Below are 26,546 nucleotides of genomic sequence, written 5' to 3' on the forward strand. Positions count from 1 at the left end.
GGCCGCGCTAGGCGGTGGCGGCGGCGTCCCGCCGGACGATGTGCTTGCCGGGGCTGGCGGCGGGCCGCGGGGGGAGCTGAGGGCAGCATGCGGCTCCTGGTGCTGGCGTGCTGCTGCTGCTGCTGCCTGATGTCGCGCCGGGCGGCGGCGGTGGCGCCGGGGCCGGGCCAGGTGGAGTACTCGGTGGCCGAGGAGTCGCCGCGCGGCACGCCGGTGGGCAACGTGGCCCGCGACCTGGGCCTGGAGGCGGCGGCGCTGGAGGCGCGCAAGGGGCGGCTGGTGGGGGGCGCGGGGCCGGCCTACTTCGTGCTGGAGGCGGGCGGCGGCGGGGCGCTGGCGGTGGGCGAGCCGGTGGACCGCGAGGCCATCTGCGCGCTGCAGCCCTCGTGCGCCCTCTCCTACGAGCTGGTGCTGGAGAGCCCGCTGGAGTTGCACAAGCTGCGCGTCCGCGTCCTCGACGTCAACGACCACGCGCCCCGCTTCCCGCTGCCGGAGCACCACCTGCGCGTGGCCGAGTTCCTGGCGGCCGGGGCCCGCTTCGCGCTGCCTAGCGCCCACGACCCCGACGAGGGCCCCAACGGCGTGCGCACCTACGCCCTCAGCCCCGACCCCCACTTCGGCCTGGCCATGCAGGCCCGCGCCGACGGCACCTCCTACCCGGAGCTGGTGCTCGAGCAGCCCCTCGACCGCGAGCGCCAGGCCGCCCACCGCCTCGTCCTCACCGCCCTCGACGGCGGCAGCCCCGCCCGCTCCGGCAGCGCCCACGTGCTCGTCACCGTCCTGGACACCAACGACAACGCGCCCCTCTTCGAGCACTCCGTCTACCGCGCCAGCGTCCTGGAGACCTCCCCCGCCGGCACGCCCGTCACCCAGGTGCGCGCCACCGACCCCGACGAGGGCGCCAACGGCGAGGTGCGCTACGCCTTCAGCAACAGCACCCCCGCCCAGCTGCGCCGCCTCTTCCGCCTCGACCCGCAGAGCGGCCAGGTGCGCCTCGACGGCCCGCTCGAGGGCCACACGCCCCCGCTGGAGCTCTTCGTGGAGGCCCGCGACCGCGGCCTCTTCCCCCTCTCGGGCCTGGCCAAGCTGCTGGTGGACATCACCGACGTGAACAACCACGCGCCCGAGATCGTGGTCACCTCCCTCTCCAGCCCCGTCCCCGAGGACTCGCCGCTGGGCACCGTCGTGGCCCTGCTGAGCATCACCGACCGCGACCCGGGCGAGAACGGGCGCGTCATCTGCCAGCTGCCCACCCAGCTGCCCTTCCAGCTCAAGGCCTCCTTCGACAGCTACTACACGCTGGTCACCAGCGGCCTCCTGGACCGCGAGCGGGTGGCCGAGTACAACGTCACCCTCACCGCCTCCGACCTGGGCGCGCCGCCCATGGCCAGCCGCAAGACGCTGCGCCTGCAGGTCGCCGACGTGAACGACAACCCGCCGCGCTTCCTCACCCAGCGGCGCGAGGTGGAGGTGGCCGAGAACAACCCGCCCGGCGCCTCCCTCTTCCACGTCTCCGCCGCCGACCCGGACCTGGGCGACAACGGCCGCGTCTCCTACGTGCTGCGCGACACCGAGGTGCAGGGCAGCGCCCTCTCCACCTACCTGGCCATCGACGCCGTCGCGGGCACCGTCTACGCCAAGGGCCCCTTCGACTTCGAGCGCCTGCAGAGCTTCCACTTCCAGGTGGAGGCCCACGACCACGGCTCCCCGGCCCTGGCCGCCGCCTTCCTCGTCAGCATCTCCGTCCTGGACCTCAACGACAACCCGCCCGTCATCCTCTACCCGGCGGCGTCGAGGAACGGCTCGGTGGCCGTGGAGGTGGTGCCCCGCCTGGCCGACGCCGACTACCTGGTCACCAAAGTGGTAGCCCACGACCCGGACAGCGGCCAGAACGCCTGGCTCTCCTACCACCTGCTGCAGGCCTCCGACGCCACCCTCTTCCGCGTCTCCCCCGACGCCGGCGAGGTGCGCACGGCCCGCGCCCTGCGCTCCAGCGACGCGCCCAAGCACAAGGTGGTGGTGCTGGTGAAGGACCGCGGCGAGCCGCCCCTCTCCGCCTCCCTCACCCTGGGCGTCCTGCTGGCCGACGCGCTGCCCCAGGCCCTGCCCGACTTCGACGACGGCCTCGAGGCCCGCGCCGGCCCGCAGCCCCTCTCCCGCCTCAACTTCTACCTGATCGTGGCCCTCGGCTGCCTCTCGTGCGTCTTCCTGGCCTTCCTGCTCGTGCTGCTCGCCCTGCGCCTCCTGCACGCCAGGCCCGCCCGCTGCTGCGCATGCGCCGGCTGCTGCTGCCCCGCCGACGACTACGAGAAGTACCGCTACAACGTGCGCATGCTGCCCGGCTCCCACTTCACCCCCGAGATGGTGGAGATCGCCGGCATGGGCAAACTCACGCACACCTACCTGTACCGGGCGGCGCTGGGCGTGGGGCCCAGCAACAACAACCTCGTGGTGCCCAATGGCGACGCCGCCGCCGCCGCCGGGAACCTGGCCAAAGGGGCCGGCAACCTCTTGCAAGTGCCCGCCTCCTGCATCCAGGTGCAGAAAGTGAAGAGCGACCACTTCAACGCCATCCTGGTGGTAAGCCCGCTTGGGAAGGGTTGCAGGGCCGGGGAGGGCAGAGGGGGCACCCGGGAGCTTTGCGTGGCCTTTCTGATCCCGGGCTCAACACCAAGGAAGTGATTTGAGGATGAAAGCAAGCCTGAATACCGCCCCTTTAAATCTCCCCCTGTAGGGCAGAGAACATACAATCTGCAGGCCAGAGTCCACCTACCCCCCTCTTTTCCTTGAGGCTATACCTTGAGGAGGCAAGTGAAGCTTGGTGGACTGTGGCTTCTGGACAGGCAGAAGGGAGTGAGTGCGGGGGGGGGGGGGCTTTGAATGCGGTGGGAACTTTAGAAGTGGCATTCCTGGGATTTCAATGGTCTCTACATGGCTATCAGATAGGACAGCTCAAGGGAGCCTCTATGTATTCAGAGGCCTGTTCTGAATACATGAGATAAGTCTGGTCACAGGTGGCAACAGGATGCTGGACCACTTCAGGGCGCTTCTTATGCTCCCCAGGTGCACTGTGGGTATGATGCAGTCAGCTGTTTTCAGTTAGGAGGAAATGACACTTTGAGTGCCTCCACCTTTAGTTTGGTACTCAGTGCACCCTGGCTTCCTCAGCATTGTTCAAGAAAAAGCCTGGGAAATTTGAATTCTTTGTACTAGTTAAGAATGTTACTGAAATGGTTATACATTGCAGGACTGAATCTGTCAACCAAAAAGCTTCTTAGATAAAACTTGCACTAAAAATGAAATGAAATAATGTAAAAAAGTCCTACCTCACTACTTTTGGGAAACTAAGCAAACATAAATTGGAACTAAGCAAACGTAAACTGGAACTTCTAAAAGGCTTTTGACAAGGTGCTTCACTAAAGTTTCCTGGATAATCATAGCTATTATGAGATGAGGGGATTGATCAATTTATGGATTAAAAATTGTTTAAATGGCAGGAAGCAGAGAATAGGAATAAAAATTCCAACTTTACATAATAGGACTTGAACTTGCTGAAACTGAGAGGGAGGGTCAAAATGGATAGCAAAATGAAAATATTGACATAATGTGAAGCAGTGGGGGGAAAAGGCAAATTCCATACTGGGGATTACTAGGAAAGGTGCTGGAAATAATTGCCTGCATTATAACAAAGTTTGAATCCAGTGGCACCTTTAAGATCAACAAGTTTAGTTCTGGGCATAAACTTTTGTCTGCAGGCACGTGAAAGCTGATACCCAGAATAAAACTTTTTTGGTCTTAAAGATGTCACTGGACTCAAGCTTTGTTCTGCTGCTTCAGACCAATATGGTACCTACCTCAATCTGCCCATATTACAATGTATCTGTATAAAACTACAGTGCAGGCTCAGCTGGAATATTGTGTGCCGTTCTGGTTGCCATCTCAAAAAGGATATTGCAGAGCTGGAGAGACTACAGAAGGGGTTGACTGAGGTGGTTAATGGGTTGGAGCACTTTCCTATGAAGAAAAGTTTGAAAGTCTGAGACTTTTCATCCTAACAAAAATATGGCTAAAAGAGAGGGCATAATAGAGATTTTTAAAATTATGCTTAGAGAAGAAAAAAATATGTGGTGATAAGTTTTTTCTTCCTCCCACAAAATACTAGAATTCACGTTCACTTAATAAATGGCCAGTGGATGAAAAAAAAACCAAGAAAAGTATTCCATGAGCGGTTGAAATGTGGAATTCACCGTCAGAGGATATCATGATGGCTTAAAAATAGGATTTGTGGAGGCAAGCTCCACCAGTGGCTACTAGCCGTGTTGACTAAAGGGAACCTCCACATTCTGAGGCAGCATCAGGGGAAGGCCTTGGCCTCCGTGTCCTGTTGTTGTCCTGCCAGAGTAACTGCCAGTCATGATGCTAGATTAGGTGAACCACTGATTTGATCCAGCAGAACTGTTCCTACTATACAGAAGTCTCGTCAGGAAGCAGAATGACGAACAGTTCTGAATTATTTTTCACTATGTGGAGTTTTTTGGTGATATTGCTATTGGGAACTGCAACATGCCACTAGCAAAATGGCATCTTATAGGAGAGTAGAAGGGGAGATAAAGTTCAGTTTTTGGGAGATCACCTACCAGAAATTTTGGGTAATTGGTTGCTGATAGTCTTGCAAAAGATGCTGGGACACTTGCACTCTTAAGCAGTAGTGGACATTTTAATACAGAATCATTATATCTTAGCCACTGAGTATACACTTGTTCATTTTGTAAATTTGAGCATCAGTGAATTATGGGGATTGTAGTCAGACTGCAGCCAACCCATCTTGGTTCTAGAAGTACTCTGATGTACTCACACCCTTCACTCGCTTATGTTTTAAATGTGTTTCCTTGAAGGAGTGGCATGCCTGTTGAAAATCCTGGGCAAGTCCATTTTGGTCATGGGGGAGTGGAAGTAGGGTCATGGGCTGGGGGTCAATGATAGAACATCTGCTTGGCATGCAGAAGGGCTCAGGTTCAGTCCTTGATATTTGCAGTTAAAAGGATCAGGTAGTAAACAAAAAACCTTGAAACCCTGGAGAGCCACTGGTCAGAGTACGCAAGACTGACCTTGATAGATCAGTGGTCTGGCTTCATAGAAAGCAGCTTCATGTGTTCCAGTGTTAAGGTGATTCGACAAAAATTTCCATGCTTCTATGCCTCAAGTATTTCAGCAAGACTGAGTACTGATCCCAGTCCATTGCAATTACAACCCTTAGCAGCTGAAAAATCTAGGGAGTGTGTTCTTCAGGCACGGATGTTCAAACGAGAAGTAAAATGGCACTAGTTAATAGGTATTTGTATAGTTTTCAAAGAACTTTACATGTGCATATTATTTTGTTGGCCTACTTCATCCTGATAAAGTCTGTTTTTTCACACTAGAATCCCATCAATCAACACAAACTCATAATGAATCTGTACAAGTGTGTAGCATGACTGCTTCAGGGTATCTCATGTATGTGAGTATTGAGTAGTGGTTAGTGTGTTAAGATGAGGAGTGTAGATTCAAGTTCCCATTCAGCTGGTGACCTTGGGCCAGTCACTTTCTCTAAACTTAAGCGATTCTCCAGGTAGGAAAGGGAAAAGAGGACCCCTTTGTGCCATCTTGAGCAGGTGAAGGGCTGGTGAGATAAAAATGTTTTTCCACCCTGCCATGGCTAACAGCAGCTTGAAGGAGTGGGCTTCCTCTCCTCTCCTCACGTCCATTATATCCTCACAACACTGCTGTATAGTAGGTTATGCCAAGAGTGCATGACTGGCCCAGGGTCACCCAGGACAAGGTGTCTTGTTGCCCCAGGCAACATACACCCATCCCCTCTTGGACTCCCCCCCCCTTCTGTTTTTGGCCAGCTCTAAGCTCAGCTTGGATGCAGCCAGCAATGGTGTGGTCCTACAAGGAATGGTAGTCAGCTTCTTTGCCTGCCCCAAGCAGCCAATGGGCAGCCTGGCCAGGATCCAGCTCTATGATATGGCCACTGAGAGGTAGGCAGATTATTTAGGATTTGGCTCTGGGATTTCCAGATTCGCACCCTTAACTGTCATACCATTCCTTGATATACTGTTGATTTTTCAAAAAACGAATCTAATCAGGAGGTGAGAAGCCTGAGACATATAAACCGGTTGCTTGACCAAACAGAAACTGAGGACTAATCAAAGGTAAGAAGGAAAGAAAAGAATCCCAGTATTTCCATAGCACTTCCATGGAAGTGTATTCCATGGAAGTGTATTCTTCACTGCCCTGACCTTAGCTAAGCTGGATCAGCCCTGGTTAGAATTTGAACAGGAGACCATCAAGGAAGTCCATGGTTGCTGCCCAGAGTCAGGCAGTGGTAAACTACCTCTGAACATCTCTGGCCTTGAAAACCTGTGTGTTTGCCATAAGTCAGCTGTGAATTGCCAGCTAAAAAAAACTTTGCTGCTTTGGGTTGGTCATCAGTATTATTGTCAAGAGATTTTGATTGCCAAGTATTGCTCCCCGCATGCAGAATAAAATATTGCAATCCAGTGCCATCTGGCTCCATTCAAGTTTTAAAGTGCTTAGAGGAAAAAGGCATCACCTGGCCAATGTGTGCTTAAATCACATTGATTTAAGTGGGAGAGAGAAATGTGTGCTTATCTTTATCACTGGAGTCGACAGAACTTTGGTGGAACTGAGCACAGTTTTCCTATCTGAGGGCAGAACTAGATGGACAAAAATTATGGAGCTGCCCCCCCCCCCCACGGTACCAATTTCTCTCTTCCGTGTCTGGAACTTCTGCTTCTGATATATCTCATGCCCTGATGTTGGATCTTGTGGGTCCATTGCATGAGCAGAGACCCCTTGATCTGATGGAAAAAGTGTCCCCTGACACAAGATGCTCGCCATGTCTTGCCTGAGGGGAAGGCTTTTTCCCTCTAGGTAGGGTATCCAGATCTGGGTTGACAAATACCTGAAGATTTGGGGATTGGAGCCTGGGAAGGATGGTGTTTGAGAGGGAAGGCGCCCAAGTGGGACATAATGCAATTCAGTCCACCTTCAAAAGTAGCCATGGGGAACTGATCTCTATTTTCTTCAGGGGAAACTGATCCGTGTTGTCTGGAGACCAGTTGTAACGCTGGGAGATCTCTAGCCACCCCCTGGAGGCTGGCAATTTCCTAACACTGGGAAAGCTCCTAGCTTAGTGGAATAGATCCACCTCCACTGAGTGTTTCTCATAACATTGGCTACCGTGAGCATAGGTAGGGCAGCTCTTGGGATAAGGGTGCTGCGGGCAGTTGGCCATTATAGAGGGATGGGGCCTACTGTGAAGGGACAAGACAGCCAAGAAACATTTCAGTAGATCAGTCACTCACCACAGGGCTGTTTCTTTAAACGCAACTTTGCATTTCATGTTCCATCTAATTGTGTCCTGAATTTCCTTTGGAACAGAAATTAAATCAGGAGGTTTGCGGATCGATACCAGTGTTCTAATGGAGTCAGTCTGCAACCATGCAGTGCTGGGCAACTTATTGATTGATTTCTGCTCTGATACAAGCTTTTGATTCTCATTTATTCTTATGAGTGATAGTAATAGTAATAACAACAGTAATAATGGTACAGCTATACAAGGGAAACTTAACCTGACCTTTTCAGCTATTTGTTCTTTGCAGCGCTCACGGAAAGCTTGAGCTCTTTGTGCTGAGATCTGTACACACACATTTCTTTAGGAGCACAATCCTGAGTGTACCTCCTTGGACAATATGCCTTGACATCAATGGGACATTTCTCAGTAAATATTGAATCGGATATGGCTGCAAATATTTGTTCATCCGGCTGGCAATATTAGAATCTACACTTTCTCACAACTGAAAGGCAGGATGGAGCACATCCAAGTCCATTTAACCTAGATGAAAGGAAATAAAAGAATGATTTTTAATTAGTTGACTTTGCTTTGTCTGTATTTTCTTTTTTAAATTCAGTATTGTTTGGGTGTGGGACTTAGGCGTGCCGATGGAATGTGTGATCTGCAGTGTCGGTCTCTGAAATCAAGGCCAGTTTTCAAAAATAGATCTGCATATAGAATTTTGGTAGAGGAAGTGAGATGGAGCTGAGACAGACACACCATGATTTCACACTCATCTATGTTTGGTGCCAGTTTGGAGTAGTGGTTAAGTGTGCGGACTCTTATCTGGGAGAACCGGGTTTGATTACCCTCTCCTCCACTTGCACCTGCTGGGATGGCCCTGGGTCAGCCATAGCTCTGGCAGAGGTTGTCCTTGAAAGGGCAGCTACTGGGAGAGCCCTCTCAGCCCCACCCACCTCACAGGGTGTCTGTTGTGGGGGAGGAAGGTAAAGGAGATTGTGAGCCGCTCTGAGACTCTTCGAAGTGGAGGGTGGGATATAAATCCAATATCTTCATCTACCTCACAGGGTGTCTGTTGTGGGGGGGGGGAGGTAAAGAAGATTGTGAGCCACTCTGAGACTCTTCGAAGTGGAGGGTGGGATATAAATCCAATATCTTCATCTACCTCACAGGGTGTCTGTTGTGGGGGAGGAAGGTAAAGGAGATTGTGAGCCGCTCTGAGACTCTTCAGAGTGGAGGGCGGAATATAAATCCAATACCACCACCATCTATGTGCCCTGTGGTGTGCAGTGGAAAGCATGTCACCACCCAAGTACTCTGAGCTTTAAAAAAATTCTTTTTGGTTGCACAGAATATGGAATTCGTGGACCTGGTAGAATTCTGTAAAATGTGCATGGGGGTTACCAAAAGTCACAACAATCTATAGCTTAGTCCAAAGCCAAAAGCCATGGCATGCCTTTTATTAAGACCAACCAAAATGACACAAAACAGCGGAACAAAGTTTGAGTCTAGTGGCACCTTTAAGACCAACAACGCTTTTAATTCAAGGTATAAGCTTTTGTGTGCATGCACACTTCATCAGATACAGTGAAACAAAACCTCTTCAACCATTACATATAGATAGGGGCAGGGTTAGCTTCCAGGAAGGTGCCAGTGGTGTCAAATTTTGTTCTGCTGCTTCAAACCAACACAACTGCCCGCCTGAACAAAATAGTGCGCAAGCTTTCAAGTTTTGCCAAACTCTTCATCAGGTTGCACGCTCAAGTGCACAAGCCAGGGTGTGTTTGTCTTTCAAGCCATGATGCTTAGGCCTCTGCCTGCGTCTTGGGCAGAATGCTATGCTGACACCAATGGCCGTAGGGTGTGGCTACTAGCAGGCCGTTCTGGGAAGAAGGAGCAAAAATGGATGCCATCCAGCTGAGCAACGCAAAAGCTGGCAATCGATGAGATGTTACTCTGATGCTAAATAGACACAGGCGTGTTTATGCGGAGTAGGACATTCTGCTTCTGGCAGGCAGTGGGAAGAAAGGGCTGTTATGCAGTGTGCCAAAGCCTACAGCCCTGCTCATTCATCCTTCCTTTGTAAGCGTGAGTTAAGTCACTTCTGAGTTATCATGACTCTATGAGTTAATGTCCTCTAAAGCATCCTCAGCTCATTAACAGTCTTGCTCAGGTCTTGCCAACTGAAGGCCGTGGCTTCACCGATTGAGTCCATCCCTCTCAGGTTGAGTCTTCCTCTTTTCTTGCTGCTTTCACCTTTTCTTAGCATTATTGTTTTTTTTCCAATGACTCTTGTCTTCTCATAATGTGTCTAAACTACGATAGCCTTCATTTAATCATTTTAGTTTCTAGGGAGAATTCATGGTTGATTTAACCTAGAACCCACTTGTTTGTCTTTTTTTGGCAGTCCATGGTATCAGCTAGCATGGTGTAGTGGTTAAGAGCAGTGGGCTGTAATCTGAAGAACCGGGTTTAATTCCCCACTCCTCTCCATGAAGGCTGCTGGGTGACCTTGGGTCAGTCGCGCTTCTCAGAACTCTTTCAGCCCCACCCACCTCACAAAGTGCCTGTTGTGGGGAGAGGAAGAGGAGATTGTAAGCCACTTCGAGATTCCTTAAGGTAGAGGAAAGTGGGGCATAAAATCCTGCTCTTTTTCATCCAGCACCCCATTTCAAATGCATCCTTCCTTTAGCACTAGCCATTCTTCAGACATTTGTAGAGCTCTTTTTCCAGCTGTAATGCATGCTGAATTACTGAGGATGCTGAATTCTGTGCCTCTCCGCCCCATCCCTTCTGTGCATAACCAGAGGTTCTAGGGACACAGCATACCAGGAAGGAACACCAGAGACTTATGGTGGGTTTGTAGTATTTTATTTACAGATATGCAAATAGAATGCAGGTGCAGACAAAGAGGCACTTGTATCCCAGAGGGAGAGAGAGATCCGGGGTCCCAATGTGCTTCAGCCAATTCCCAACTGTGTCCATCTGCTGCTCTCTCTGCTAGATTTCAGTGCCGGTTTCATCCAACACCCAGTCAAGCTTGCAACAATAACTTTCATTTTGTGCAGCTGACACAGTAGGCTGTTACCCAAGTAAGCTCTTTCTGATGCATCTCTTGCCAGTAAACTGAGATGATCTTTCTTGTTCACTTATATTTTGTTTCTCCCATGCATGCAAGTGTGCACCACACATAAAGATGCACATGTCCAGCTACATCATACTACATCCCTGATGGCTCCTAGCAGTGTGCTCTCGTGAAGGAGCAAAAAGTGTGTGTGTGTGTGTGTGTGTGTGTGTAAGCTTCCCCTGTGGGATCCATGTCATTGGGGCTTGTACTGCCCAGGGTCAGAAGTGGACGGCAGTTATACTCTCATTCCAGCAGTAAGCACCAGTGTTACATTCCCCCTCCCCTCCAAAAAAAGTCAAAAAGAAATGACAATCAGGTACTTGTTACTGAGGGAAAGTAAACGGGGGTCACCACTGCTTGGAAGTGAAATTTGCTTCTTGACTTACCTCGCTCCACAGCTATGACTCTTTACTGGCCCCGTGTTTATCTCTGTTGGGTGGAGAATGTTTCCGTGCACAGACAGCTTGCGCATAGGGTTGCCAACGGGCCTGGAGAAAAATGCCCTGTCTTTTTCATAGAGACTTCTATGGAGATAAACACCATCACCTGCTAGTGAAATCCCATTAAGCCTCTGTTAGAAGGGTCAGGATACTTTTTCTCCAGGCGGCTTGCAACACTGCTAGCATCCCCTGCTATATTTTTGCCCATTAGGACTGGAATTCCAGTATCTGGGGTGGAGGTCAGTTTTGTAACCACAAATTTTTTTCACAGGTGGGAAGAGTAGTGAAGGGGGTGGCATTTGGAGAGTGCCAATTGAGAATCAAGTCTGGACCCATTTGCCAACTCCCACCCCTCAATCTGTAGACCTCTGTCCCTCAAAAATATGAACAAATGTTTTGGACGCTGCTACCCGCTGCAGTGGCCATACAGAAGCTGCTCATATGATCCCTTCATCATCACTCTTATGAATACTCACTTTTTGGGGGGTGGAGGTTTACCAGGATTGCCAGTTCCAGGCTGCAAAGTTGGGGGCAAGGCCTGGAGAGTTTGGGGAGGGGAAAGAGCTCAGTGGAGATGTGATGCCACAGAGTCCACCTCTGAAGCTGCCACTCCCTGCAGAGGAACTGATCTCTGTAGTCTGGAGATCAATCATAATTCTGGGGAAATGCTAGACCCTGCCTGGAGGTGGGCAACCCTATGAATGGAACCTTAGAAAGGGAATAGACCTGAAACATCCTCTGATGTGCCTCTCTTTTTTTGAGAGACTTGAAATGTGTTGGAATTCAAGTCATTTACATTCCAGCCGTTATTGGGCTAACAGATATTGCATACTGGAAAACAGGATATGATGCATTGTAACTTATATCCAATTAGGAACTGCCTGCCGTAAGCTGGGAAAATCTAGAAGGAAATAGTCTATTTAACCTCAGTATTGGTTAGTTAACACCTTGTATGTAAGAATATTTTGATCTTGTACGCAAGCTCAACAGGTCAACATCGTGTCTTTGTGCTCTCTGGGAACAAGAAAGCCAAGAACCACTATTCTTAGAAGTAACCAAGGCTTTTTTTTGCGGAAAAAGCCCAGCAGGAACTCATTTGCATATTAGGCCACACCCTCTGATGCCAAGCCAGCCTGCACTGCATTCCCGTGCGTTCCTGCTCAAATAAAGCCCTGGAAGTAACCATGTAGTTGTAAGGATGTAGTGAGTAATGTAGAATGCATTGTTTATTTTCATTTATTCCAAGTACCTTTCCCTTGATGTTTTATACTAGTAAACTTTGTTTCTTTTAATAAGAATGTCTTAATTTATGCATCCACCTCACCTCTGATTTAAAACGAATATCAAATGAAAGGACACTTTAGCTATGACACTGGAAGTAGATAGTGCTGGATGGTACCCTTTTGAGGAAGAGTGCAGGCCACTGCCTTAAGGCTGATTACTTGCTTGCCGTTGTACTGTATGCTGAATTAAGGGGACACATTTGGAAGCATCTAATCTATCCCCTTTTGTGACAAGTGAAGGGGCCTGAGCACACCAAAACAGGCCAGTTTGACCAGGGCCAGAGTGTGCAGCTGTGGAATAGAAATGAGCAGAAGTCCTTCAGAAGCCCTTCATCTGGGACAACACCAGGTGCGAGACCGCACTGGCCCACTTGGAGCCAACCAGTGGAATATTGCAGCTGAACTCCCTTTGTCCAGCTAGGGCTTTGGGGGAATGTGTGAGATTTATTCCTTGCCTTCCACTGCTAGGTCAGGGCCCAGATGGACTTGAGAGTTGAGCTCCTCTTCAAAAGGAAGTGCTAATAGCTATTGATTAGTCTAACTACTACATCTAATTTGCAGTCCAGTTTCAGCAATGTAAAGCATGACGGTGGCGTGAAATTCCAAGCGTTAAATAACAGGAGATTGTAGTATTTGCTGAGAAGCTAGCCAGTATCCCACTGCTCTGCTCAGCCAAGTCTGAAATCTTCCTCCAACTTTTTTTGCTGTTGTTCAGTCGCACAGTCGAGTCCGACTCTTTGTGACCCCATGGACAAAGTCACGCCAGGCCCTCCTGTCTTCCACCATCCTCCGAAGTCTGCTCAAATTCATGTTTGTAATGCTGTCCAGCCATCTCATCTTTTGCCGTCCCCTTCTTCTTTTGCCCTCTGTCTTTCCCAGCATCAGGATCTTCTCCAGGGAGTGTTCACTTCTCATTGGGTGGCATTTGAGCTTCAGCTTCAGCATCTGACTTTCCAGGGAACAGTCTGGGTTGATTTCCCTTGGGACTGACTGATTTGATCTTCTCGCAGTCCAAGGGACTCCCAACTTTACTATTATTATTACTCCAACCGGCAGTAATAATAATGTTTATGATTTAGAGAGTGCTCTTTGTTAGTGTTTGAAACATTTTTGATATATCATTTTCTTTTCATGCTGAAAAGAAGGAAAGTGAGCAACCTCTATATTGCTGCAAAAAATCCTTTTAGACCACATGTGGAGGACTGGATTTCTTAACCACTTTCTGCTAGGGATGCCAGCCTCCAGGTACGACCTGGGGGTCCCCTGGAATTACAGCTTATCTCTAGACTACAGATATCAGTTCCCCTGGACAAAATGGATGCTTTGAAGGGGGGGGGGACTCTGTGGCATTGTGCCCCACTCCCTGTCCTCCTGGCTCGTAGCCAGAAAATTTTAGGTGGGGGGCCCAGGGAATGAAATCTTAGGTGGACAGGCCCTGGGGCCCAAAATGACATCGCACACTTTAAAAAATAAATAAAAGAGAGTGGCGGTGACAGTAAGGGTTGGCAGGAGAGTGGGGGCTGTGACAGCAGCAACAGTGGCAAAAGCGGGGGCGGCAAGAACAGGGCAGCAAGGGCAGCAGGGAGAGCAGCAGAGGCAAGAATGGGGCAGCAAGGGCAGCGGGGAGAGCGGCAGAGGCAAAAACAGGGCAGCAAGGGCAGTGCGGAGAGTGGCAGAGGCAAGAAGGGGGCAGCAAGGGCAGCGGGGAGAGCGGCAGAGGCAAGAAGGGGGCAGCAAGGGCAGCGGGGAAAGTGGCAGAGGCAAGAAGGGGGCAGCGGGGAAAGTGGCAGAGGCAAGAAGGGGGCAGCAAGGGCAGCGGGGAGAGCGGCAGAGGCAAGAAGGGGGCAGCAAGGGCAGCGGGGAAAGTGGCAGAGGCAAGAAGGGGGCAGCAAGGGCAGCGGGGAGAGCGGCAGAGGCAAGAAGGGGGCAGCAAGGGCAGCGGGGAAAGTGGCAGAGGCAAAAACAGGGCAGCAAGGGCAGTGGGGAGAGTGGCAGAGGCAAGAAAGGGGCAGCAAGGGCAGCGGGGAGAGTGGCAGAGGCAAGAAGGGCAGCGGGGAAAGTGGCAGAGGCAAGAAGGGGGCAGCAAGGGCAGCGGGGAGAGCGGCAGAGGCAAAAACAGGGCAGCAAGGGCAGTGGGGAGAGCGGCAGAGGCAAGAATGGGGCAGCAAGGGCTGTGGGGAGAGCAGCAGAGGCAAGAACAGGGCAGCAAGGGCAGTGGGGAGAGCAGCAGAGGCAAGAAAAGAGCAGGGAGAGCGGCAGAGGCAAGAACAGGGCAGCAAGGGCAGCGGGAAGAGCGGCAGAGGCAAGAACAGGGCAGCAGGGGCAGCGAGGAGAGCGGCAGAGGCAAGAACAGGGCAGCAGGGGCAACGGGAAGAGTGGCAGATGCAAGAATGGGGCAGCAAGGGCAGCGAGGAGAGCGGCAGAGGCAAGAACAGGGCAGCAGGGGCAGCGGGAAGAGTGGCAGATGCAAGAATGGGGCAGCAAGGGCAGCGAGGAGAGCGGCAGAGGCAAGAGTGGCAGATGCAAGAATGGGGCAGCAAGGGCAGCGAGGAGAGCGGCAGAGGCAAGAACAGGGCAGCGGGAAGAGTGGCAGATGCAAGAATGGGGCAGCAAGGGCAGTGGGGAGAGCAGCAGAGGCAAGAACAGGGCAGCAAGGGCAGCGGGGAGAGCGGCAGAGGCAAGAATGGGGAAGCAAGATTAGTGGGGAGAGCGGGGGCAGCAAGAATGGGGTAGCAAGAGTGCAAGGAGAGTGGCAGTGGCAAGATCAGGGCACCAAGAGTGGGGAGAGCAGCGGCAGGGAGAGCAGCAAGAGCAGTGAGAACAGGGCAGCAAGAGCAGTGGGGAGAACGGCGGTAGCAAGAACAGGGCAGTGAGAGCAGCGGGGAGAGCAATGGCGGCCAGGGTGTACCAGCGAGAAAGGGGTGGGGTGAGCGGTAGCAGCAAGAGTGGCGGGGAAAGGAGTAGCCATACAGGTGGAAGGGGGTTGGGTGGAGCTGCCTGGCCCCCCCATAGCCACGGGCCTGCTGTCCTCCCCAGGATTCATCCTCAAATCTCTGGGGTTTCCCCAACCTGAAGCAGGCAGCCCTTCTCCCCCATCCCTTAGTGGTGGTCAGAGGGGACTTGGCAACCCTACATTCTAATGGTGATGTAATGAAGGCGGCATTTTGTTCAAGTATATATTTATATCGTGATCACATTATTATCTATTTTTGTAATACGGTCTTTGTAGTGAAGACCCAGCAATCTGGCCCTCAGCAATCTGGCCCTCTATACATCTTTTCCCCATGGGGCCATGTTGGTGGGCTCAGGGCTAAAGAGAGATTTGGACTCATTCTCAGTCTGCAATCCTAAGGACACTAAGTCCTAAGGCAGGGGTGTCGAACATGCAGTTCAGGGGCGGAATCAGGCCCCCGGAGGGCTCCTATCAGGCCCTCAAGCAACTGGCTGTCATCTGCTTTCTTCTCCCTTTCTCTTGCTTCCTTCTGCATAACAGCTTGCTTTGCAAGGCTTGCTTAATTACACAGGAGCTACAGAGCAAAACCTCTATTTTCTCCATTGGCTGAGGCTCCTCCCATGGGGAGGAGGGGGGGAGAATAGCTTGCTTTGCAAGGCTCTCTCAATGGCACAGCAGAACTACTGAGCCAAGCATCTCTCCTCTGTTGGCTTAGGCTCCCCCCCAGTCCCTTGGGGAAGGAAGGAGAGAGCCAGAGCTTCCTTTGCCCAGGTCCCTGGATCCCATGGGAGAAATACAAAGAAAGCATCCTTAAGACCATTGAGTGCTAACTTTTAAGCATGTTATATATGTGTGTGTGTATGTTTGTGTTCTTTATAAAATTTATATCTCTGCTACCTAATCTTAAATAGGTACATACATGGCTCGGCCCAAACTGACATGGCCTGGCCCAACAAGGTCTCGTTTATGTCAGATCCAGCCCTCATAACAAATGAGTTCGATACCCCTGTTAGGATACTAAATAACATGGGGCTCACTTTTGAGTGGAGCTGCTGAGGACTCCTCCAGATTACAAGTACAGGGTAGCCCCTCTCCTGTGACAAGGGATGACTCCCAGTCTTGGCATGTGCTGATGGAATTGAAGGAGCACACAATGGTCTTTCCTATCTTTATAGCTGCAGAGTTTGAAGTAATACTTATGAATTTTAAAGACTGAAATTAAAGTGATCTCTCAGGCTGAACAAGTAAAATTGTGGCAATAACATGCATCTAAAGAGAGACATCTGGCCTGACATTTTCCTCTCTCCTTCCATGTATTTCCTGTTTTCTATCTTATTTCCCAGCATCCCATCTATTTCTTCTTTTGCTGGTTCATCAACATAGCGGTTTACCATTTCCAACTTTAGAACAGTCTTGATACCTGCTTTTCTAGCTCACTTTCTGTCAGCAATAATAATAAAAGTTGATCACGAGGTGCCATCTTTTTTTTTTTAAAGCTGGTATATCAATGACATTGGTAGGAACAAAGAAAATGAAACTTTGTGCTGGCTCAGGAAGAAAGCAAGTGTATTGGTTTACTGGGGTGGGGTTACATTTGAATACCATTGGAAACTTGATTTAAGGGACAGAAACATCTAGTTCCTAGATCATCTACTATATTTTTGAAGGGAGCATAAATATGTCTTCTGGTATATCCAATATCTGATCTATGAAACAGTCTAAGCAGGTATGCATAAAAGTTTATTTAATTTTTATTTTACTTTATATATTTATACCTTGCCTTTAATAATAATAATAATAAAAAAATTTATTTATATCCCGCCCTCCCCACCTCGGCAGGCTCAGGGCAGCTAACAACATTTTATAAAAACATACAATAGTAGATAAAAGCCTTTAGGTTTAACAATATAAAACATTAAAACATTAAACTTAATAACATTAAAACCAATCCAATAAGTACAGTTATTCAGCGGTATAGATCTTCAACCCGCATTGGCGGATCCTTAATTACCGATCTTCTTAGCAGTCCAAGTATGCAAGTTTAAAAAGGGCGGTCTTGCAGGCCCTGCGGAACTGATCAAGGTTCCGCAGGGCCCGCACCTCCTCGGTTCCATAGGGTAGGGGCCGCAATTGAAAATGCCCGTGCTCTAGTATTCTGATATTTAATCTCCTTCGGCCCAGGGATGGTCATTAGATTTTTCCCGACTGACCTCAGTGCTCTCTGGGGTTCATATGGGGAAAGACGGTCCCTCAGGTAGGCAGGGACCTTTCTCCCTAAGCGGCCCCGTGGTAAGCAGAGTGGTAAGGCAGCAGTACTGTGATGTGAACTCTCTGCTCACAACCTGAGTTCTATCCCAGCGAAAGCTAGTTCAGGTAGCCTGCCCAAGGTTGGCTCAGCCTTCCATCATTCCAAGGTTGGTAAAAAGAGTACCCAGCAAGCTTCCATGGTGGAGACCAGATCCTAGGAGCTCCTGAATTTTTTTTTTGTGACATTTTAACCACTGCAGCACACTGGCCATCTGGAAGTCTAACAATGTGGTCCCTTTTTTATCAATGTGTTGGGGAGCCCACTTCTACCTTACTGGGAATTTTAGGACAGCTATTTGTAAAATGTTTTGTCAATGTCTGGGTAAGTGCTGTTAGAATTTTTTTTTGTGGGGGGGAGTTACATTTTTTTTAAAAAAATCTGGATTTTTCTGCAAATTGCAGCGGGGGAGGGGGAAGGCTCCGCTCGATTTGACAAAGCACAAATGGATGCTTAAGCTGGGCCCATTTTGTGGGGTTTTTAAAAATATGGATAGGGTGAAATCCCTGGCTACTGAAGAGTACTCTTCATAAAGCTGATAATCATAGGTCTAGGGAACTCAGACTAGCCCATTCTGTTTGTATTTCAGCCAGTGGCCCTAAAGATGTGAAGTGCCAGACCCTGAACCCTTCTGTAATAAAACAAGTTGTTGTGGTCTATGGATAATTCAATACGTATGGATAATATTTTTCACTCTCTTCTATAATGCTAGAATTTGATGGGCTGCAGATTCAGGGCAGGCCATCAAAAGTTCTTTGGCACGCAAGATTCATTTACAGAATTGCTGACCCGTGTTCGTTGAAATATTTCTATCCTGCTTTTCTCCCCAATTGAGGACCCAAAGTGGCTTACAGTGTGGTTCTCCCCATCTTCCATTTTATCTTCACAACAACCATCCTGTGAAGTAAGTTAGGCTGAGAGAGTGATGGGGCCAAGGCCACCCAGCAGTTTTCATGCCAGAGGGGGACATGAACCTGGCTCTCACAGATCTAGGGTAGCCAGGTTGGCAACTGATGGGAGCTTGGGGGTGGGGCATGCAGTGCCATGTACACCATGATGTCACCTGATGGGGAAACCATAGCCATAGCAGGAGCCCATGCAATCCTGCCTAGGTCCTCGTCTAGCACTCTGACCACTACGCCATGATGGCTTTCATAGATAAATGGTGAAAGCAACTGGATAAGATGACTTCGAAAGGGAATTAAGGCAAACACATGAAGGATGAGTCTACTTGTGCCTGTGGTCAACAGCTCAATGGAACTTCTGTGTTTGGAAACAGTGTACCAGTTTCTATGGAGAAGAAATTAGTGTGTGAGTGTGTGTGGGGTGTCTGATGTCATGCCCATTAATGATCATCCTGGAAGAATGTGGCTGGCCACTGTTTGAAAATGAATGCTGGTCGAGATGGACTCCCAATGTGATCCCTCGGGACCCTTCCTTAACACACAAACTCATTTCGTTTCTAGACATTTAGTATAAAACTCCGAATGCTATGTTAACTACTGCGTGCCTACTTCCAATCCATGACCTTGGTGATTCTGATTACTGAGGCTTAGATTCTTTGCTTGCAAGTTGTGGTAGCTGTGAATAATTGATTAAACTCTCTGGTGTCCCTTCTTTCTCTGTTTACTGAACTGGAGCTGCAGATCTCCTCCTTTTGTTGATGTCAGTAAAAAGGTGCTTCTCTGCCCTTGTGCTTCCTTTAGTAACATGTTCTTCTTGGGCTTCAGGGGCATTTCTCCAGACTTGCTCATCTGTAGAAAGTAGGTCTTAGCCTCCATGGTGATTCTCCCCTCCCCCCCCCCCCCTGAAGAACACATGAAGACTTTTCTTCTGAGATGACAACTTGTGCTGCTTTTTCACAGGAGTTAAAAGTACAGAAAATGTGGTGTGTTGCCCAAGTCGGTGTATTACAGGGTGACCATTCAACCTTATGAGATGCTTCTCTGGCATTTTAGCTCTGCAGGGTCAAGTTCAAGGTTGCTGTCATGAGCCAAACCAGATGGCACAGGAATTGGGCAGAGCCACCAAAGGACATAGAAAGGGGCCTTGATGGTGCAAGACCAGGGATGGCAACCAGGGTGCCACGACTAATGGTATGGTTTCGGGGTTAGTGCAATCCACTGCATAGGATTTCACAGTCAACCCAGAGGACAGAGGTGAGGGACCAGGATCAATGGGTTATTTGTTGATGTCAGTAAAAAGGTGCTTCTCTGCCCTCGTGCTTCCCTTGGTAACATGTTCTTCTTGGGCATCAGGGACATTGCTCCAGATTTGCTCATCTGCAGAAAGTAGGTCTTAGCCTCCATGGTGATTCTTCCCTTTCCCCACCCCACCCCCCGGACTGAAGAACACATGAACACAGGCTATTTATTTGCTTGGATTGAGAGTTTTTAATATTAACTCTGACATGAAATCCCACTGACTTCCCTCTGCAGCCTTAGCCTGTAAGGTCACCTAAATCCAAATCTCATCCAGCAGTCGTATGCAATGGACAGGAAGGGTGGTTTTTTGGACAAGAGTTGTTCTGCATACTAATTCCTGCAACAACAGAAATGACCCATTTAAAGAGGAGTCCTAAACAGACAAGATTTATACTGCTTTCTGATTGGTTATTTGGCAGCTTTTCAAGGCCAAACATCTCTGAAGAATCCTGGCTTCTAACACATTGTGTACAACAAGCGAAGCTTGGATGAATGCGATTTACATAACAGATGAAAACAGATTTACTTTAAGACAACCTGGATACGAGGATAGATTAGAACCAATTATCAGTTTGGGAAGGCTGTACCTAAGGAATGTACCTAAGGAATTCAAGCAAGGGAAGAATATGTAGCCAAGGAAGTGAAGCATAAAAGAGGGCTGAAGCATGGAACAAAATGACTGAGACTGAACTCAAACATGAAACACCCCTCAGTTCAGGAGGGACTTGGAAATATATTTAGAAAAGGAAAGAACTGGAAGCTTTAGAAGATTAACTCTGCAATGAAATTCCATGCAAGGGAAAGCATGAAGGGTTCAGGAGGGTTTTTTAAAAAAATGCCCTTGTTTCTCCATCCTGATTTTGAACATGCTGTTTGACTCTAAAGCACAAAGTTAACAGGCTGAGCAGATAAAAACACTCTGTGTGTGTGTGTGTGTGTGTGTGTGTGTTACAAGGCTACATTTTTACTAAGGTGGTAAACCTGTGTCTGAGCTGTACCAGCTTAGACTGCAAGTTGGTACTCACATCAATGAATATTTCTTCACAAAATGAAGAAAATAAATGCCCAGTAGAGTAGGTGTCAAGGGATAGTCATTGCTCAAACCTTTCTGACCTGCTGGTTTCTGGGTGGAGGGGATTATTTTGTATGGAAGAACAATCATGTGAACCTCAGCCTACAGGCTGAAGTTGTAGAGGCCAGACACTGGTTTGACATCCCAATGAGAACCTGGGCAGACTCCTTGGCAAAATTCAGTCTCACGGGCACTAAAAGATCATGACCAAGCCTAGAAACTATCCTAAATGAGCTCAGAGGACTGTTCTAATTTTGATAGTGGGCTTATTAATATTTTACTTAACTTTCAAAATGTATTAGTTCCATCCTTTTATGATGTAAACTTTTGAACTTAAAATGTGTACGTCTATTTTATTACGTATTAGGCCTAGCCTGAGCTAGTCCAGCAAGCTGTCGTGCTTTATAAACTATTTTATTGAGAACAAACCGGAAAGCTGGGCAAACAACATACAGGATCTATGAGACAAAAGAAGAATGTGAAGCTGTTCCTTACCTAGGATATTCACTGTAGAGATGTGTGCATTGGAAGGTCTGGCTCACAGACTCCGAGAGAAGGATTGGCTCCCTACAGTATCAGACAGAAGGAGCAATGGAGGGGAGGAAGTCAGTAGGGCAGTTAGAAAACAAACTTGGCAAGTATGGAACAGTGCCTGTTATTTCCTCGCTTCCAGATTTGCATTTCTGTATTACTGAAAGATTATAAACCATTATTAATATTACAACGCTTGTGATTTTAGAAGTTCTGGAGCCCGCCAGTCACGGAAACTAGTAATTCAGGTAGGTGAATTGCCAAGTTCACCAGTGTTCATGTTCTGTTGGCAGTGTTTCTTTCATTCATTTCTAATCCCCCCCCCCCCCCCCGCCAAACTATATAGTTCTTTTTGAAATGCAGAGCCCTGAACACATCGGCAAGGGAAGGTGAGGGAAAAGAGCCCTGAAAAAGACATTTCTGGCTAGGGAGCGGAGGCACTGCAGGAAAAAGAAAAAGTCATGACAAGCGTGACTCAGCACCATCGATTATGGCCACCAGCACTTTTTGAGAAGCCTTCCAAGGTCTCTGACGCAGCTGTGCAGCGCCCCCCCCCCCCCCCGGTATCCTGGCTACCTGGCGGAGGAGCTGGGAGCTCTTTTCCTTCCAGCAGACTTAATTTTTTTTGGCATGTCTGAAACCGACACGCGGCCGTGGGTGTTTTGGTAACGGTGTTTTTCAAGGCTGGTGCCCGTTTTAAATGGGCGGCGATTCTCTCTCATTCGCTCCTGGAGCCTTGGACACCAGGTGGGCTCAAACGCATTCGAGGTAAAGCAGCTCCGTAGCCTTTTCTCTCCCCCCCCTCCCCCGGTCTTTGCTCATTGTCTTCTCTGCGAGAGCGGCGAGAAATCGCACGTTGTAGTTGCTTCCCTTTCCACCGCCTGCTCCCAGCCGTTTTCCCAGCTTTCCTACGGGCCCGGGCCGCAGTTCCCACTGAGCCTCCAAACACGCAACAAGCAGGCTGGTTTCCCGGAGTTGGGAGAAGCCGGGCTCAGGGCCCCCCCGGCGGCAGAGCTGCTTGCCTGGCGCTGGCGCTGGGCTTCTGGGAGTGAGCCGCCAGGTCGCTGTCCAGCGCTCAGGTGCTGAAAGGGAGCTCGGCGCGCCCCTCCCAGCGCGCACGCCCGGCGGCCAGAGCGAGGGCGGCGGCGGCGGGAGGGGAGCGAGCGGAGCGCGTCAGCCGCGGGGGGAGGAGGCAGCGAGGCCGCCCTGGGCAGGAGGAGGCATGAGCCGGCTGGGCGGCGGCGGCGGCGGCTCCTCCAGGGACTCCATGCGCCCCGACTGCGCGCGTCTCTGGCCGCCGAGGCCGGGGCTGCACTTCGCCCGCCGGCTATGAAGGGGCTGGCCGGCGGCGGGCCCCAGGCGCTCGGCTGGCTGGTGGTGCTGGTGGTGTGGCAGGCCCCGCTGCGGGCGCCCGTCGAGGGCCAGCTGCGCTACGCCGTGCAGGAGGAGCTGCCGCCGGGCGCCGTGGTGGGCAACGTGGCGGCCGACCTGGCCCTGGAGCCGCGCCGGCTGGCCTCGCGGGGCGCTCGCCTGAGCTCGGGCAGCGGCCGGCGCTACCTGGCGCTCGACTTGGGCCGCGGCTTGCTGCTGGTGAAGGAGCGCGTGGACCGGGAGGCGCTGTGCCCGCTCAGCCCGGCCTGCTCCCTCGGCCTCGAGCTGCTCCTCGAGCAGCCGGTGGAGGTGCACGACGTGGAGGTGGACGTGCTCGACGTCAACGACAACGCGCCCCGCTTCCCCAGCCCGGAGGCCCGCCTGGAGCTCAGCGAGTCGGCCCTGCCCGGCGCCCGCTTCCCCGTCGAGGGCGCGCAGGACCCGGACGTGGGCACCAACGCCGTGCAAGCCTACCAGCTCAGCCCCAACCGTCACTTCGGCCTGGACCGGCGCGGCTTCGAGCGCGGCAGCAAACTCCTCGAGCTGGTGCTCCTCCAGCCCCTCGACCGCGAGCAGAGCCCGCTCCAGCGCCTGGTGCTCACCGCCCTCGACGGCGGCCGGCCGCCCAAATCGGCCACCGCCCGCATCACCGTGCGCGTCTTGGACACCAACGACAACCCCCCGCAGTTCGACCGCGCCACTTACGCCGCCACGCTGCTGGAAAACGCGGCCCTGGGCTCGCTGGTGGTGACCCTCAACGCCTCCGACCCCGACGAGGGCTCCAACGGCCAGGTGCGCTATGCCTTCAGCAGCTACACCCCGCGGCAGGTGCGCCGGCTCTTCGCCCTCCACCCCGTGTCGGGAGAGGTGAGGGTGAACGGCACCTTGGACTACGAGGAAGCGTCCTCCTATGAGATCTACGCGCAAGCCACCGACGGGGGCTCTGTCCCCATGGCTGGCCACTGCAAAGTGCTGGTGGAGGTGGTGGATGCCAACGACAACGCCCCCGAGGTGGTGCTGACCGCCTTGTACAGCCCTGTGCCCGAGGATGCCCGTCCCGACACCGTGGTGGCCTTAATGAGTGTCACTGACCAGGACTCTGGCCAGAACGGGCAGGTCACTCTCAGCTCGCCTGCCCACCTGCCTTTCAAGCTCAACTCCTACAAGAATTCTTACACCCTGGTCACGGCGGGCCACCTCGACCGGGAAAGGGCCCCCGCCTACAACATCACCATCACCGCCACCGATGGCGGGGCCCCTCCCCTGACTTCCCACAGAGTCATCCAGGTGGACGTCTCCGATGTCAACGACAACCCGCCCCGCTTTGAAGAGCCCACTTACTCTGTTTACATCCCTGAAGACAACACCCCTGGGGTCTTCCTCTGCACCACCAAGGCCCTTGACCTGGATGCTGAGGAGAACGCCTCTGTTTCCTACTCTCTGCTGGAGGGAGAGATTGAAGGGCTGCCCATCGCCTCCTACGTCTCCATCCAGTCCGACAGCGGCAACCTTTATGCTGTCAGCTCCTTCGACTATGAAAAGTTGAGGGAGTTCCAAATCGTGGTGAAGGCCCAGGACTCTGGGGTGCCGGCTCTCAGCAGCACAGTCCCTGTTCGTATCTATGTGGTGGATCAGAATGACCACTCGCCCCAGATTCTGTACCCTACCTCAGTCAATGGTTCAGCAGCCGTGGAGATGATCCCTCGCTCGGCCAGTGCAGGGTACTTGGTCACAAAAGTCATAGCTCTTGATGAAGACTCTGGGCAGAACGCTTGGCTGTTCTTCCGCCTCGCCCAGGCTTCGGCTCCAGACCTCTTTCGAGTGGATCTCCACAGTGGAGAAATCAGGACGATTCGCAGACTGGGGGAGGACAGCCTGACCACTGTCAACATGACCGTTGAGGTGAGAGACAATGGAGAGCCCCCCCTGTCTTCCTCCGTGTCTATAATCGTTGCCGTGGTGGACAGAGTTTCCAGAACCATTCCTGATACCAGGAGGCTCATCAAGAATTCCAGCCATTACTCAGAAATCACTATTTATCTCATGGTGGCTTTGAGTTCTGTCTCCTTTATATTCCTCTTGACGGTTGTGGTCCTCATGGTGATAAAGTGCTATGGGTACAGCATGCGTGGCCGCTCCTGCTGTGGAGGTCTCTGTGGGGCCCCCCGAGAAAGGTGCTCAGCAGAAATGTACAAGCAGGCAAACAACAACCTGGATGCTCAACTGCCCCATGGCTTGAAAGCGCAGCCCCATTTCATTGAAGTGCGGGGCAACGGCTCTCTCTCCAAGACCTACTGCTACAAAGCCTGTCTGACGGCTGGCTCAGGCAGTGACACCTTCATGTTCTACAACACTGGAGGCCCGACAGGGCTTGCTTCCCAGGCCCTGCTGACAGACAGGCATCTGACTGGGCAGAGTGGGCAGAGCTCTCAGAACCTGATCATACTGAAAAGCGAGCCCATTACTCCGAATGAGGTGAGGATGAAATCATTACATGCCTATGGGACGTAGTCTGAATCAGTGTTCCCTCTAAGCTGAGTTAGCGTGAGCTAGCTCACAGATTTCTAGCCTCCAGCTCACACACTTTTGTCTTAACTCAGGAAAAATGGCCCCAGAGCACAATAATTGATGCAGTCGCTCACAACTTGGAATGCCAGTAGCTCACAAAGTGGAATTTTTGCTCACGAGACTCTGCAGCTTAGAAGGAACATTGGTCTGAATGTGATCGCTTCGAGATGTAAAAAGTTGTATGCTTAGGGGTTGCTCAGAGACAGGACCCTGCAGTGTGTGAGAGGAGTTAGAAGGTGTGCCGCCATTGTTGGTTATTTAGCTAAGCCTGGAGCTTTTATCTCCAGCTGGTAAGCTCGCTCAGGTTTTAACAGTGCACAAGGTATTTAAAAGGTCTCCTCCTCCTAATCTTAAAATCAGGTTAAGATTAGTTTATCCTGCCACCTTTGTGGTAGGTTCAATCCAGCAGATTACACAGTTTAAGATAACATATGAATGTTAGTACATTTGCACCAAAGTGGGTGGGGGATACCAAAGCCGAAGAAGACTGGGAATTGACACACTTTTTATTGAGTAATGGGTGGAAATAAATTTTCTGTTCCGTTCCATCACCAATAAGATATATCTGATGTTATTATAGCGATGTGGTTTTGGGGCAAATGAAGCACACACAGGCTTGTGGGGGTTTTTTGCTGCTCACACAGACACACCTCTTCTTCCTGCTCCTTCTTTTCTGCTGCCTTCTTTTCTTTGGCAGCCTGGCGAGTGACAGATCTCAGCCCCTTGATCCCCTTTGCCAGATGACTGTGCTCTTGCAGTATAAACAGCCTGTTCCCTGCTGCTGGGCAGTTGAAAACGGGTTAGTCTCTATCTAGGACTGGAACATTCATCATAGTCTTCCCAGTAAATACTGTAGCACAGTATGCTTCATTATTTTTCTGCAATGACACACTGGATAGATCACTTTCCTCTTTATAACTTATTCTATGCAAATGCGCATAGGTGGGTGTGTGGTCTGAAAACTAAAGTCAGTACTTATGGTTATAAATAAGCCTTTAGACACTCATAATATTACAACTTCTGAATATTAACAAGAAATATGTTTCTGCGTTTTGCGAGGTGGGTTTTCCTATTCCGTTTAAAATAGACACTTGTTGCTGATGGGGGCTGCTCTGAATTTGTGGAAAGATGTCCACTGACTGCAAATATCTGTATTAGGATCAGGTGCATACCCTTGGAAGAAGATAACTTGTGCTTCTTTTCCTTCTGCTTGGGCTAGAATGGGTTTCTTCAGCAAAAACAAACAAAGCCCCCCAAACGGTAAAGTGCTGTATGAGTTGTTTACATGCATTCCTGGTAGGCAAGCAAAATACAGAACTAAACAGTGAAAAG

General features: G+C 50.8%; 2 protein-coding genes across 11 annotated transcripts in view; both read left to right on the top strand.

Moving 5' to 3' along the window:
• LOC132582139 (protocadherin alpha-C2-like) overlaps positions 1-26,546 on the top strand; it is a 341,397-nt gene that overhangs the window by 184,946 nt on the left and 129,905 nt on the right. Inside the window, exon 1 of one of the 10 annotated variants that reach the window (XM_060253604.1) lies at positions 22,560-25,121. The exons of the other annotated variants lie outside the window; for them this stretch is intronic. Coding sequence (XP_060109587.1) covers positions 22,605-25,121 — 2,517 coding nt within the window. The 5' untranslated portion in view covers positions 22,560-22,604. Of the gene's footprint in view, positions 1-22,559; positions 25,122-26,546 lie in introns of those variants that run through there. 10 annotated transcript variants of the gene reach the window in all.
• Positions 88-3,110, top strand: PCDHAC1 (protocadherin alpha subfamily C, 1). The gene has a single exon (XM_060254492.1). The coding sequence runs from the start codon at positions 88-90 to the stop codon at positions 2,680-2,682; it is 2,595 nt and encodes an 864-aa protein (XP_060110475.1). The 3' UTR covers positions 2,683-3,110.

Source organism: Heteronotia binoei, chromosome 14 (assembly GCF_032191835.1).
Source record: "Heteronotia binoei isolate CCM8104 ecotype False Entrance Well chromosome 14, APGP_CSIRO_Hbin_v1, whole genome shotgun sequence".
In the NCBI taxonomy this organism is placed as follows: Eukaryota; Metazoa; Chordata; class Lepidosauria; order Squamata; family Gekkonidae; genus Heteronotia; species Heteronotia binoei.